The sequence below is a fragment of the Ahaetulla prasina genome, chromosome 1, assembly GCF_028640845.1.
Source record: "Ahaetulla prasina isolate Xishuangbanna chromosome 1, ASM2864084v1, whole genome shotgun sequence".
Classification (NCBI taxonomy): Eukaryota; Metazoa; Chordata; class Lepidosauria; order Squamata; family Colubridae; genus Ahaetulla; species Ahaetulla prasina.
This window is the reverse complement of record NC_080539.1, coordinates 331388406-331402228: the sequence shown is the minus strand read 5'-3', so window position 1 is coordinate 331402228 and position 13823 is coordinate 331388406. Positions and strand designations below refer to the sequence as shown.

Below are 13823 nucleotides of genomic sequence, written 5' to 3'. Positions count from 1 at the left end.
TATCTTTCACTCAGCATGCATGATTATGATAACATATAACATAACATAACATCAGAGTTGGAAGGGACCTTGGAGGCCTTCTAGTCCAACCCCCTGCCCAGGCAGGAAACCCTATACCATCTCAGTCAGATGGTTATCCAACATTTTCTTAAAAATTTCCAGTGTTGGAGCATTCACAACTTCTGCAGGCAAGTCGTTCCACTTATTATGATGATCCTGAAGATCCTCGTTCTAACATTAACTCTAATACTGGAAGAAATATTTCCTTTTTAAATTATTTGAAAACTCTCACCTTCTTAGAATCGCCTGCAAAATCCTGAGCATTGCTAAAGCATCCTTTTGAATAATCTAACCTTAAGATTCATCTCAAGAAGGGTACCACACAGATATGATCGGCCTTATTACGAGCCATGGTGGTGCAGTGGTTAGAGTGCAGGCTACTTCTGCTGACTGCCTGCAATTTGGCAGTTCTAATCTCCCCAGGCTCAAGGTTGACTCAGCCTTCCATCCTTCTGAGGTGCGTAAAATGAGGATCCAGATTGTTGGGGGCAATATGCTGACTCTGTAAACCGCTTAGAGAGGGCTGTTAAAGCACTGTGAAGCGGTATATAAGTCTAAGTGCTATTGCTATTACTGCTCTGTATTAAATAAATACATGGCCCAGAATATGTAATTACAGATAATTAGAGAGAAGGTTGAGTGACCCTGGATTGCTTGTGTTTGTCCAGCCCATTTATTAAACATAAATAATATTTTATCTTAAGATTGTGGAAGTCTGCCATCAGAGTTTGAATCACTAATAGTGAATAGCATTGTTACCAAGATCTTCTGCTCAGCTCTTGTCTGCTTAGCCTTACCTTTCCATAGCAATGGTATGGATGGATCATCGTGGCTAGTGTCATAATATTTATTACCATCTTCCAGTTCGTTGTTCACAGTGTTGCCATTACCAACATTCATACTTTTGATAGTAAAGAACTTCTGCATCTTCATGTTGAATCTAGAAATATAAAGAGAAAAATGCTAAGGTTTCAAAGAACAGCTCATAGCTCCAGGTCTCTTCTCTTCTGTTTCTGGTGCTCACAACCATTGGGAGCAAGTTGGATTGTTATACATCAGTTTATCAAGTGCCATCTAATTTGAGCATGACTGGCTGATGATTACATTATAATTAGGCCCCTCATGATCTGGCCAAAATTAAGCCCTGTTAGATCCTGCTAGTTTCAATGCATACATGGGTAGTCCTTGATTTACAACAGTTCATTTAGTGACCATTCAAAGTTATAACAGCACTGAGAAATGTGACTTACGACCGTTTTTTCACAGTTACAAGCTTCCCAGCATCCCCATGATCATGTGATCAAAATCCAGATGCTTGACAACTAGGTCATATTTATGATGGTTGCAGTGTCCTGAGCAGAGGTGAAATGCTCCCGGTTCGGACCGGATCGGCCAATGCGGTAGCGATGGCGGCGGGTAGTTCAGAGAACCGGTAGCAAAAATCCCTCCCCCCTCCCCGCCCATGCCCACCCAATCGCCCGGTCACCTGCTTCCCCGCTTGCCACTTCTTTTAAAAAATGTTTTTAAAGGTAAAAAAAAAGGCTCTTATGATCACAGCTGAGCCACGTGATCGTCAGAGCCTTTTCTTTACTTTTAAAAGCATTTTTTTACAACCGATTTGGCCAAATAGGTTGTAAAAAAATGCTTCTAAAAGTAAAAAAAAAAAAAAAAAAAAGCTCTGACGATCCCAGCTGAGCCACACGATCCTTTTGGTGTGCACATGCATGCTCACAGCAAACATGCAGAGCCAGCGAACTGGTAGGAAACCAGTTAAGATTTCACCACAGGTCCTGGGGTCATATAAACCCCTTTTGTGACCTTCTCACAAGCAAAGTCAATGGGGAAACCAGATTCATTTAACATCCATGTTACAAATTTATCCGTTGCAGTGATTCACTTAACTAGAGTGGCAAGAAAAGTTGTAAAACAGAGCAAAACACACTTAACAAATTTCTCACTTAACAACATAAATTTTGGGCTCAATTGTGATCATAAATTGAGGACTACCTGTATTAAAGTTATAGTTACTTCTCTCCCACTAATAGCAAATGTGCTTATATTTTCATTTGGATCATACAAAAAAATGGGAATATTTACAGAAATCTATGAACCAGGCAATGGGATTGTCATATCTAAATTATATATAGAAACTAAAATGTTGCAACAAGTTGCCGATAAGCCAAGTCAATGAGAGAAGCTAGTTTTGCTTAATGACTGCCTGCCTCACTTAATGTGGTGATTTAATGACCATGACAAAAAATATCATAAAATAGGGCATGGCTCACTTAAAAATTGCCTTGCTTAGCAATGGAAGTTCTGATCCCAGTTGTGGTCGTAAGTCAAGGACTACCTATATTTTGTTTTCAAAATCAAGGTTGCTCTGAGGGATATGCAGAAGAGAGAAGCCAGATTCACGAGTCCTTCAAAAGAGGCCATTATTTTTGAACCCAACATAACTTTACAGCAGTACCTCTAACTCTGGTTGCATGATCCCGGTGGCTGTGTATCACAGAAAAAAAGGCTTTTGAACTATTTCCATGCTCCCCTCTGAAATATTTTCTAATTTGGATATAATGATTTATGACACTGCTGTAAAATAATTATGTTGATTATTTCTGTAGCATTGCAAATACAAATACAAAAGAAAAGCTTTTATTTCTTGCAAGGGTAGCTGATGAATAGCCAATATAAAAGCTAATTCAAATTCTCCAAAGCCAAATCCATAAATGCAAGCATGCTCCATTTTGAATTAAAGCTTTCTTTGTGCAATCCTACACTCCTCCACACACAAATTACTTACCTTGGCTGCTTACAATGTTCTTTCAAATGGGCTATTTTGAATATGAAGAAACAAGTAGAATATTTCTGATATACAGCCGCTTCCTTAGTTTCCTTGGAAAATTACTTCTCTTGGATGCATTCCATACTCTTTGCTCTTATAATGCAACATTGGACTTCAGTACCCATTATCTCAACCTCTACTGCCAAAGGCTGTGCTGGCTAGTGATAATGGAAGTGGCTTCCAACACACTGGAGGGCACTAGGCAGTGAAAGGCTAACATAAAGACCGAATGTTCTCGTTCATCTTCAATTTCAATAGCCCAAATGTAGAATCCCATAAGAATGAGCCTCAAGTTATTGCAGACAACATACATTTAAACAGAACATCCACTACTAGTTGGGGACATTAAGAAGCAATAAAGCAAGGAAAGTGAGCTATTCTTAGTTATCTAGCAAAGTACATTGCACACTCATACGCCTATTAGCCACACATATTTAAAGCGCAGAGGAGAAGTTAAGAGTACTTACTTCATGATAAGTATATAGAAGGAATACATAATGATGAGTATAAGGCTTTCCCACCTCAAATAAATAAAAGGAAGGAAATTAGTAGTATGGCTAGTGCCATTTGCAATAGTGTTACAGATTTTTTGTGGAATATATCAGTAGAACTTTCAAAAGCACTTTCCCTCCACTTCTAGCACTTTATATATTAAACCAAAGAAGTTGTTACGTCTATCTGCTCTTTCTACTTCTTCTTACTCACTCCTTCCTGCAGCCAGTTGCAATTTGTTTTTCTCTCAATGCTTCATAGTGTTTGTAAATCCAATCAATCCCTACCTTCTACCTGTACAACCAGTCTCCCCCACCCTCAACTACCGTATTTCTATTCAAAAATATTGCCAAGGCAGAACAAGAATCACATCACCTAAAGATACTTAGGGGCTATCATTCCTTAGCTGGGAAATTGGCTGAGAGTCCCCAAAACGTGAAATAAATAAACCATTTGAAATAAAGGTTTGCTAACAACATAAAAGCCCCCCACATTTTAGAAGGACTCTTCATCCTTGAAAACTGCTGATAGTTTTTCATCACTGATGAGGGGAATGAAGCAAAGTGTGCCAGGAAACCATTAGAAATAGCTATGAGATTTCCAGATCCAAAAAACTCTTGCTTTACCGACACATCAATAAAAGTAGTCCGCAACTATCGGTCTCTACCTGTAACAGGAAGAACAGAATAGCTCCCTATTTTTCTATCCTAATTACAGAAAGAATCCAAGTTGGAGGATGTGCTGGAAGTTTTACAAAAAATAATTCCATCCAACTCCAAGGGCAAATTTGCTCTGCATGTCCAAGTTTATTTCCCTTAATCAAACAACATGAAGAAATGAAAAGAACCACTTACCATACAATTTTCTCATCATATATAAACTAAAAAAAAGGTGAAAAAGAAAGGAAAAAATGAAATAATTATATAATTCAGGTGAAAAGAAATTGGTTACATTATAAAACACAGTGACATTTATACATACAAAGCTGAGCATAGAATGCTTGGTCTCCAAGCAGAATCAGCTAGGAGTTTTATTCTCAGTTACTACTGATCTTTGGTCCTGAATCATTGTTTCAGTAATGAAGGCCACTTCATTGCTGCATCAACACTGGTGCTTGGCAAAATGTATAGTACCATTTTTTAGGTAGAGCAAACTCGGCAAATCTGGGAACTTCCTGGTATATTATTTCTCCAAGACTTCCAAGTGAAGAGAATTGAGGTCAAGTTGGGGAGTTGAAAGGCCATTAATTAGAAAGCACTGAAGATGCTTGGAATAAAGTAATTCCTGAGAATAGAATATTTCCTTAAAATAAAAAGCAGTATGCTGTTCTTGCATTTCTAACTTTACAGGACAAATACCTCACTGATCCAAAATTCAGTACAATTTGTACTAAGAAAAAATAGGTATATAGTTTAATTTAGACTATAGGGAAGGTGGCATTTCTGCATCACTTTTGGCTGCCAGTTGTCAAGATTTGGCTGCTTCAGGTGGCTCATTTGGGGAGAATTAATGGATTTTTATCACGAACAAAGCCAGCCCTAAAGTAATTAAAAACAATTGTTCATAATGCTAAAAGCAACTTTTAGCATCCCTGGACATCTTTCAAAGTTCACAGCTGATGTCTTTCCCAGGTCACATCATGGCAGGGTTAAGCAGTCATTTAAATTTCCTACACAGGATCATACTGCTGCTTAGGAATTGGAAATGATAGCAAAGTCTCTTCTAATATTGCTCCTGATTATTTGTCATCACTGCCAAATGCGACTATTGGGACCTCAGGCTAATTGGGAATTTGCCTGTGCAGAAATTTAAGTTCATTTCGAGTTATTGATAAACACAATGAAAGAATGCAGAAGATTCACTGCCCTTGCCCCATCTGCTAATGGCCAAATGTATGTATGTATATATGTATGCATGTATTCATCCATTCACTCACTCATTCATTCATTTATTCATTCATTAAATAACAACAACAACAACAACATCAACAACAACAACAACAACAAGAGAGTTGGAAGGGACCTTGTAGGCCTTCTAGTCCAACCCCCTGCCCAGCAGGAAACACTACACCATTTCAGACAAATGATTATCCAACATTTTCTTAAAAATTTCCAGTATTGGAGCATTCACAACTTCTACAACTTCATTCATTTAACAGATTTATATACCGTATATACTCGAATATAAGCCGATCCGAGTATAAGCCGAGGTCCCCAATTTTACCCCAAAAACTGGGGTAAACTGGGGACTCGAGTATAAGCCGAGGGTGGGAAATGAGGCACCTACCGTTGAAACCTCCCTCCCTCAGCTGAGAAGGCTGGCGGCTCCCCCCCCCCGCCCTCTCACTGCACCGGCAGGGCTTCCGTCCGGTAAAATGTGAAAAAAAGAAAAAAAAAAACTCGAGTATAAGCCGTATATACTCGAGTATAAGCCGAGGGGCTTAAAAAACAAACAAACTCGAGTATAAGCCGTATAGACCCGAGTATAAGCCGAGGGGACGTTTTTCAGCACAAAAAATGTGCTGAAAAACTCGGCTTATACTCGAGTATATACGGTAGGTATCCATCTCAAGTAAATTATTCTGGACTGCTACAACATTAAAATAACAAAAACATTTAAAAACATAAAATCAAGAGCAGATGTAAACAATATGAAGATGGTTATGTGTTTGAATGCAGCTCTTAATTCCCAGCTAGCATGGTCATTCCAGGAAGTTGCCTTCTCACCTGATCTAAAAGGTACCAGGTTGTGGGAGACCAAAGTATACACATTTAATATCTTATTTAGTTATCTATTTACTTATTTACTTAAAATATTTACTTATTTACTTAAAATATTTTTATAGTCACCCGTCTTCCAACCAACTCTGGGTGGTTTTCAAGATCCTTTGTGCGGGATTTTTAAAATGGAAAAATACATCATATTTGTGTTTAAGGAGTCCTTTTATAAGGAGGTCTATTAAGAACCAAAATCTCAAACTCAGCTATGTTCCAGAACATGATGAAGAAAACTGACAAAACTTACCACAATAAGGACTACTACAGACAGAGTGTAGTAGGCAGAATCCCTGCACACAGACCACCAAGTGAGACGGACCACCTAGAAAAAGGATACAATTATTCCATATAGCAAACTCTATCTTGACAATGCTTGGATTTTAGATTTTGCCACAGATTGAAACCAACCAATGCTGATGAAATAAGGTTCATACAGACATTCACAAGAGGGACGCGGTGGCTCAGGGGCTAGGACGTTGAGCTTGTCGATCGAAAGGTCGGCAGCTCAGCGGTTCGAATCCCTAGTGCTGCCGTGTAACAGGGTGAGCTCCCATTACTTGTCCCAGCTTCTGCCAACCTAGAAGTTTCGGAAGCACGTAAAAATGCAAGTAGAAAAAATAGGGACCACCTTTGGTGGGAAGGTAACAGCGCGCCTTTGGCATTGAGTCATGCCGGCCACATGACCATGGAGACGTCTTCGGACAACGCTGGCTCTTCAGCTTTGACACGGAGATGAGCACCGCCCCCTAGAGTCGGCAACGACTAGCACGTATGTACGAGGGGAACCTTTACCTTTTAGACATTCACATCTCACTACAATCTTATCACTTACTAGGTAGCATTGCTATTAATTAAAAGGTATCTCTTTAAGGAAGGAGAACATTTATATCTTAACCTGTATTTTTCTACACAATCTTGTTCTATCTTAATTTCTAGTTTTACATGATCAAAATCATGCAGTGAGTCATATGAGAATTCCTGATAGGGCTGGTACGCTCTGAATCCTATCAATAAAACAATGCTATTTCATGGGTCATAGGAAGTGTGTCTTCTTTGTCACCATGGCTGCCCATTAGAACAGCATCCTCCCTTCCATGGACCTGCCCATGCCAGTCTGTAGGAGGGACCTTGAAAACCCGTTTCAGTTCTCATGCGTTGGGCAGGTTGCAAGATGAACCTATGTAATAAATCATATTTTGTGTTTCTTGGCCCTCAGTGCAATGGGTGTGCTGCATTTTTGGAATTTTGTTCGATTTTTTTTAAATGTTTGTTTTTTATTCTTTGTAAACCACCCAGAGAAGTTTACAAGAAGGCAGCCTACAAATCAAATAAATAACTCAATCAATCAGTCAGAGACAATGAAAATGTAAGTACTCTATTCACTGAGAACTAAGTGGGTTGGTCATGCTAGGGGGAAAAATGTGGCATCTTATAGAATGAGGTATTTGTTGTAGTGTAGGATTTGTGGCTTGTAGCCCATATACATTAATGAGAAAGTTCATGCCATTCTAAGTTATGAATATATAGAGACAATTATGCTTATGTGTAGAAATGGGTATTAAACCCTAGTGCTCTGTATTATCATCCAACAATTAATAACCGATTTAATTACAATAACAATTAACAGGATTTTTCCTACCTTGACACTCAGATAACCTTGTGAGCCTCTGATTAGAGACTCTCCCAAAGTATCACACCAAAAATTTGTTAGACTTTGAGGTGACACAAAGCCTTTCTTTGTTCACCAATCACTTTAACCCTAACCTTAACCCCTAACCTTAACCCAGGGGTCTGCAAACCTGGCTCTTTTAAGACTTGTGGACTTCAACTCCCAGAGTTCCTCAGCCAGCAAAGCAAATATTTTTTTTCTTGCCTTACTAGCAGCTATTTTACACATTCTGCTAAGCTACAATGATTTTTGCCTGGATTTGCTTAACACAATGTGTGAACACGGCATGCTCAATAAACCACAGTTAGTCATGGTTTAGAATAACATGCAAAACATATTCCCAAATAATTAGTGGGGTGAAGGATCAAATAAATAGCTAAGCTTATATAATAAACCTTAATTTCCAGAAGAGTTTCTTTTAGGATTATTATCTACTTAAAAGCTCCAACTTAGAAAAATATTTTTACACAACAAGCAATACTCCAAAGACATCAGAAAATAGTGATCATTCAAAACCTCTTCCCATAAAAAAGAATACAGTTGCACAGATACAGAAAACAGGAAATTTAGACCTTTTAAACAGGAAAAGAATTGCTCCAAACTGATGTAAGAAAAGTTCCTAACAAGAACTTAATTCCAGTGAATCAAAGGAATTGCATAATTATTGTGTGGCATACTGCTTAAAAAGTGCATTTAATTGTTACTGAAATAGCAGTTACTCAATTTTCAATTGGATTAAGTGAGGGGACAGAAACAACTTTGTTTAAAGTCTTCAATTTAAAAGTCCATCTCCTGGAAGAACAAAGCTAAAAGCACTACAGATGTGGTAAACCACTTTACACATCATTTAGAAACAGAAAATTAAGAAAATCAATGATTGTAGTGATTTTTCAAATGGAAGTAGAGTAATAAATGAAGCAGACACAATCCTGCTAAAGTGAAGCAGTTTAATAAATTCTAGTAAGAATAATTTCAATCAATCTGTGTATTATTTAAAAAAAAAGAGTAAAAAGGCTAGATAGGGTACTAGTCAATCACAATTAAAATGCATATAAATAAATGTATTGAAATGTAAACACCAGAATAAAGAACAAATTCAAATTGACAAATAAATGAATAGATAGCTAGTTATCAAAATTTTGTTAAAATAATTTCTTTGCTTAACAACCACTTGAGAAAAGTTTGCCAGCCTCCACTGAGCCTAAAGATAGAATTAATATTTATCTATAACACTTATCAAATAAAGGCAGTAAAACTTTGGCTGGTTTAGTCCTGTTGTTTATTACCGGAAACATTTAAATTTTCCATGAAAAAAAAAAAGGTATTTGGAACGTAACTAAGCGATTTAAACATGAGTCTGCTTTAGATTGTAGGAATTTAGCACCCACCCCCCTCCTAGAAGAATGAAATATTTTAGAAAATATTTAAAAGGCAGAATATATTTCCCTGGATGAGAAATGGAGAAACATGTTTTAAAGACAAAGCAGCTTCCTGACTCCCCCCCACCTTTGTCAATGGGCCATCATCTGCATCATAATAGAACCCATCTAGCAACTGAAACTCACCACATGGCACCTGAGAAGATTACACCAGCCAGCAAGGCTAGCTAAGACCCCCACCCCCTGGGAGTCTGACAACCAATCAGGATACTCTTCCTGTGCCCCAGAAAGTTCAAAGCTCAGAAAAAGCATAAAACCAGGGAGCACACAGGATCTCAGCCCTTTTCTGTTCAGGATCTCAAGCCATGTGATCCTGGCCACCATTAAACCATCTTTCCAAGCAGCCTCCATGTTTCCAGTGTCTTTGTCCCCACTTGGAACTGAACCCAGATGGATATTTCTTCCAACAAGATCTACAATGCTCATAAACGTTGGGCGGACAGAGCAAAGAACTTCTATTTATTTATTTACTTGCATGCTTGTTTACTTATTTACTAGGGTTTATATGGCACTCTAATCCATGGAGACACAGAGAGGCTTACAAAACACTCTCCAATAGGAGGATTAAAAACAGTACATCAAAATAACAAACAGAAAAAGATGAAGCAATAGATTACAATGCAATAAATGGTACCCGAAAGGAATAAGTAAACCATAAGAAAGGGGACTGCCTTCCTACTGTAGTTTCCACCCCAAGCCTTTAGGACTACCCAGATCTTAACCAGGGGTTTTCAGAACACAGGATTAAAAAGGAAGAAGCTGGTCTAATCTCAAGAGGAGGGCAGGTGAAAAGGCTCAGCTGGGAACTGTATGTTTATGTGAAAGTCTTCACAGCCAAGGCTGCCACCTGCTCCTTCATCAGGGGTGAAAGTCCAGAAGGGCCCACAGATTACCAATCAGTTTTGACTGGGATAATACAATCCTATCCCAAACCAAAGAACCCCTTTCCTGGGATTAAACTTTAGCCTGTTTTGCAGTTGTTCTTTCATCCTTCCATAAGAAGGATAATTTCAGGTCATTTTTAAATAGGGTTGATAAATGACAATCTGAGGATGTAGTAAAAATGGAGAGAATGTTGGCCTTTGGTTATTCTTATCACAACAGTGTAGGTTCAGATCTCAGCTGTTACCCAGGTCTGACCACACTTATTTTTTTTGCCTTATTTCTCTTTGATCACATTATTTCCCATAGTACCTTGGTCAGCTAAATTCCCTGCAATCTATAACTGGGAGATGCTGCTTGGGTATACTCCTATCTAAGGCTGCTATCACCCCGGGATGAGTCTATGCTCCGTTTGGCTTTGCAAAACTAATTGGCAATTAGGTCTCTGGCAGGGTTTCAAGGGCGACAAAAGTGGGTGCTTATCAGCATTATTTTGAAAGACTGTGGCATACATCTATTGGGCTCGTCACATAATGTTTTTGAATTATTACGGGCTGTGAATGACATAATTCACAGCGGTTTAAATAAAAGAGGTTTTTTTGGGGACTAAGCATGTGATTTAAGATTTCTCAGGGAGCCTAGGTTGGAACAGTTAGGTAGGAGAAAAAAGTTTTACCTGTTGTTTTTTTAAAAAATCAAGAGCATGCATTATTTCATGCTGATTGGGAATTCTGAGGTTTTAAGCCTAACACATCTGCAGGGCACCTGGTCAGAAAAGTTACTCTAACTCTCTTATAGATGAAAAGAGAAGGCCAACCTACATGCATGAGGCTAAAATAGGCCATTTCCTTTTGCATGTATGTTTTAAAAACATCAAAAGTTTGCTAGAACCATCATTATTTATTTAATTTGTATCTCAATGACTCTAGGCCAGGGGTCTGCAAATTTGGCTCTTTTAAGACTTGTGGACTTCAACTCTGGGAGTTGAAGTGCACAAGTCTTAAAAGAGCCAAGCTTGCAGACCCCTGCTCTAGGCAGTTAATGCCATTCAAGATTAGAACAATCACTTGCAGAGAATACTTAAAACATTTTCCTTCCTCACTTCAATTGCCATTTGGCATGGGAGGGTGGGAGATTATGATCAGAACTATGGTTGAATAGAAAAAAGTCCTTAATTGTTTTGCAACAGACAGGAAAGAATTTTTCTTTATTCATTTGCTGTACTCTAATGCCAATGTAAACTTTAAGGATTCCCACAGTTTGCATCAGACATTAAAAATACATATTTTAAAACAATAATATTTGCTAAAGCATAGTAAAATAATTGCCAATAATAAAAACCCAGTGAATCGTCTGATAAAATTTTTGTAGCTGATATCCTTTATAGAAATATGCTTTCTTTCTTATCATTATTAAGTTAACATTATGTTTATTTCTGTTCAGTAAAGTACACATGTACACACAGAATCTCAATTGCCACAGTTCTCTAATAAGTCATTGAGGTTACTATTCTTCAGCTTTAATTAAGTTTGTTTAATGTAAAACACTTAAAACAGTGGAACTGCAAAGAAGTGAATCCCTTTAATGTGGGTTCCAGCCAACCATGATATCTGGCTGTACTCTGTTGGAGGAAAGAAATTTGATTTTTCTCAGAATAACATTTATATTAACACATATAGATTTATCTATATATATTATAAAACTATTTCAAGTTGATTCATTTGAGTAAGAACTAAGCCTGAAATAAAATCTATGGATGTTCACTATATCATATATATCTGTGATGGAGAACCTATGGCATGCGTAGCCATATCAGTGGGCACGCTGATTTTCGGGCCTTCTGGGCCCACCAGAAGTAGGGAAACAGGCTGTTTCCTGCCTCTAGAGGGTCTGGGTGGTGGTGGGGAAGGCCCGTTTTTCTCTGTCACCTGGCTCCAGAGCCTCTCTATGAGTCTCTGGAGGCTGGGGACAGCAAAAAATGTCACTTCCTGTCCAACCGGAAGTTGTTAAAAGGGCCATTTACCGGAGGGCCTCAGATGGGGGAGGCAGTTTTCACCCTCCCAAGACTCATAGAGAGGCTCTGGAGCCAGGTGAGAGAAAAACAAGCCTACCAGGCCATCACGTGCCAGGAGTGGGGGTGGGGTGGGGTGCATAGAATGTGCTTGTGTGGGGGTGAGGCGCATAGAATTATGGGTGTGGGCATGCAGTGGCAAAAAGGTTGGCCATCACTGATATATATAGAACATATGATGTTTGTAATTAAAATAATCACATTCAAGTAGTTCCTATATACTATATTCCCCTATATAATGGAAAAATGAATGAATGAATGAGTATACTTTACTTACCTGCCCAGCAAAGATTCCACAGACACCAATAATGCAGAGGATATTGAAAACGGCAGAACCAACAATGGTTCCAACTCCAACATCACCATGAGTAATAAACACACCTGGTTGAATAGACAAAAGGAGAAAAGAGTGGTGAGAGTTTTAGCTTTCGTTGCGATTAGAAGAATCTGGAAATTTATTACTTATGTCTTATGTACAATGTGGCAGTTAGTGCAGTCAATTCTGTAAGAAAACAGTGACCTCTCCTTCCAAAAGTAGACATTTGTCAAGAATCTTTAATGGGGATTCCAACACTGAACTGGTTGATAAGAGTGGATTTGATGGCCTAAATGGCGTAACTCTATGATTCCCTGAGAAAATAATCTTCTAGACTGAAAAAGTGAAAGGAGCATTAGTATACTATGGAAGTGACTGGCAATCTCACCAGTCCTCCCAAGAAGTCCAGATGTCTATCAGACCTGCATATACGGTGTGTTCTTTCCAGCTGCTTGTTAGAAAGAAAGCTTTTTAAAACCTAATTGAACATGGAAGAAGGGTGACATGACCACTTGGGATCATACAGGTAGTCTTCAACTTACAATCACAATTGACCCCAAAATTTCTGTTGTTAAGTGAGACATTTCTTAAGTGAGTTTTGCCCCATTTTACGACCTTTCTTGCCACAGTTGTTAAGTGAATCACTGCAGTTGATAAGTTAGTAACATGGCTGTTAAGTGAATCTGCCTTCGCCATTGATTTTGCTTGTGAGAAGAGTGCAAAAGGGGATCACGTGATCTTGCCATAAGCTACGGTCATAAGTATGAACCAGTATTACCAAACATCTGAATTTTGATCACATGATCATGGGGAGGCTACAAAGGTTGTTTGTAAGTGTGAAAAAATGGTCATAAGTCTCTTTTTTTGGTGCTGTTGTAACTTTGAATGGTCACTAAATGAACTGTTGTAAATCAAAGATTACCTGTACCATCCCTGTGACTTCTAAATTGGGTAGATGGAAAGTATATGGAATTGCACCTCCCCACATCTTCCTCCTCTTTCCTCTGCCCCAATTATTATTACTTAGCACCAGGAGGAAACTGTTGCTAAGCAAAACTGCTTCACCGGGATAAGGATGAAATAGAGGCATTTTTGTGTATACAAGTATATGCTTTCACATGAAAGTAGTTTGCCTGGCTTCATTTGCATTAGAATTTTTTGTGTGACTGATATCTGTTAGATCAGTGGCCCCCAACCTTTTGGGTACCAGGGACCGATTCTGTGAAGAGTGGTTTTTCCGCGGACCGGAGAGGGTGTAGTTTCTATGCTGCTTGC

The 13823-nt window shown here is 38.5% G+C and overlaps 1 protein-coding gene across 3 annotated transcripts in view; it reads right to left on the bottom strand.

Moving 5' to 3' along the window:
- The window catches only part of SLC24A4 (solute carrier family 24 member 4), a 140275-nt gene that overhangs the window by 21085 nt on the left and 105367 nt on the right, over window positions 1-13823 (bottom strand). For 2 of the 3 annotated variants that reach the window (XM_058162589.1, XM_058162590.1), the window contains exons 6-10: window positions 12510-12613; window positions 6419-6493; window positions 4249-4274; window positions 3370-3423; window positions 858-1000 (exon numbers count right to left, since the gene is read on the bottom strand). In XM_058162589.1, coding sequence (XP_058018572.1) covers window positions 858-1000; window positions 3370-3423; window positions 4249-4274; window positions 6419-6493; window positions 12510-12613 — 402 coding nt within the window. The remainder of the gene's footprint in view (window positions 1-857; window positions 1001-3369; window positions 3424-4248; window positions 4275-6418; window positions 6494-12509; window positions 12614-13823) is intronic. The other variant, XM_058162591.1, reaches the window with a different exon arrangement.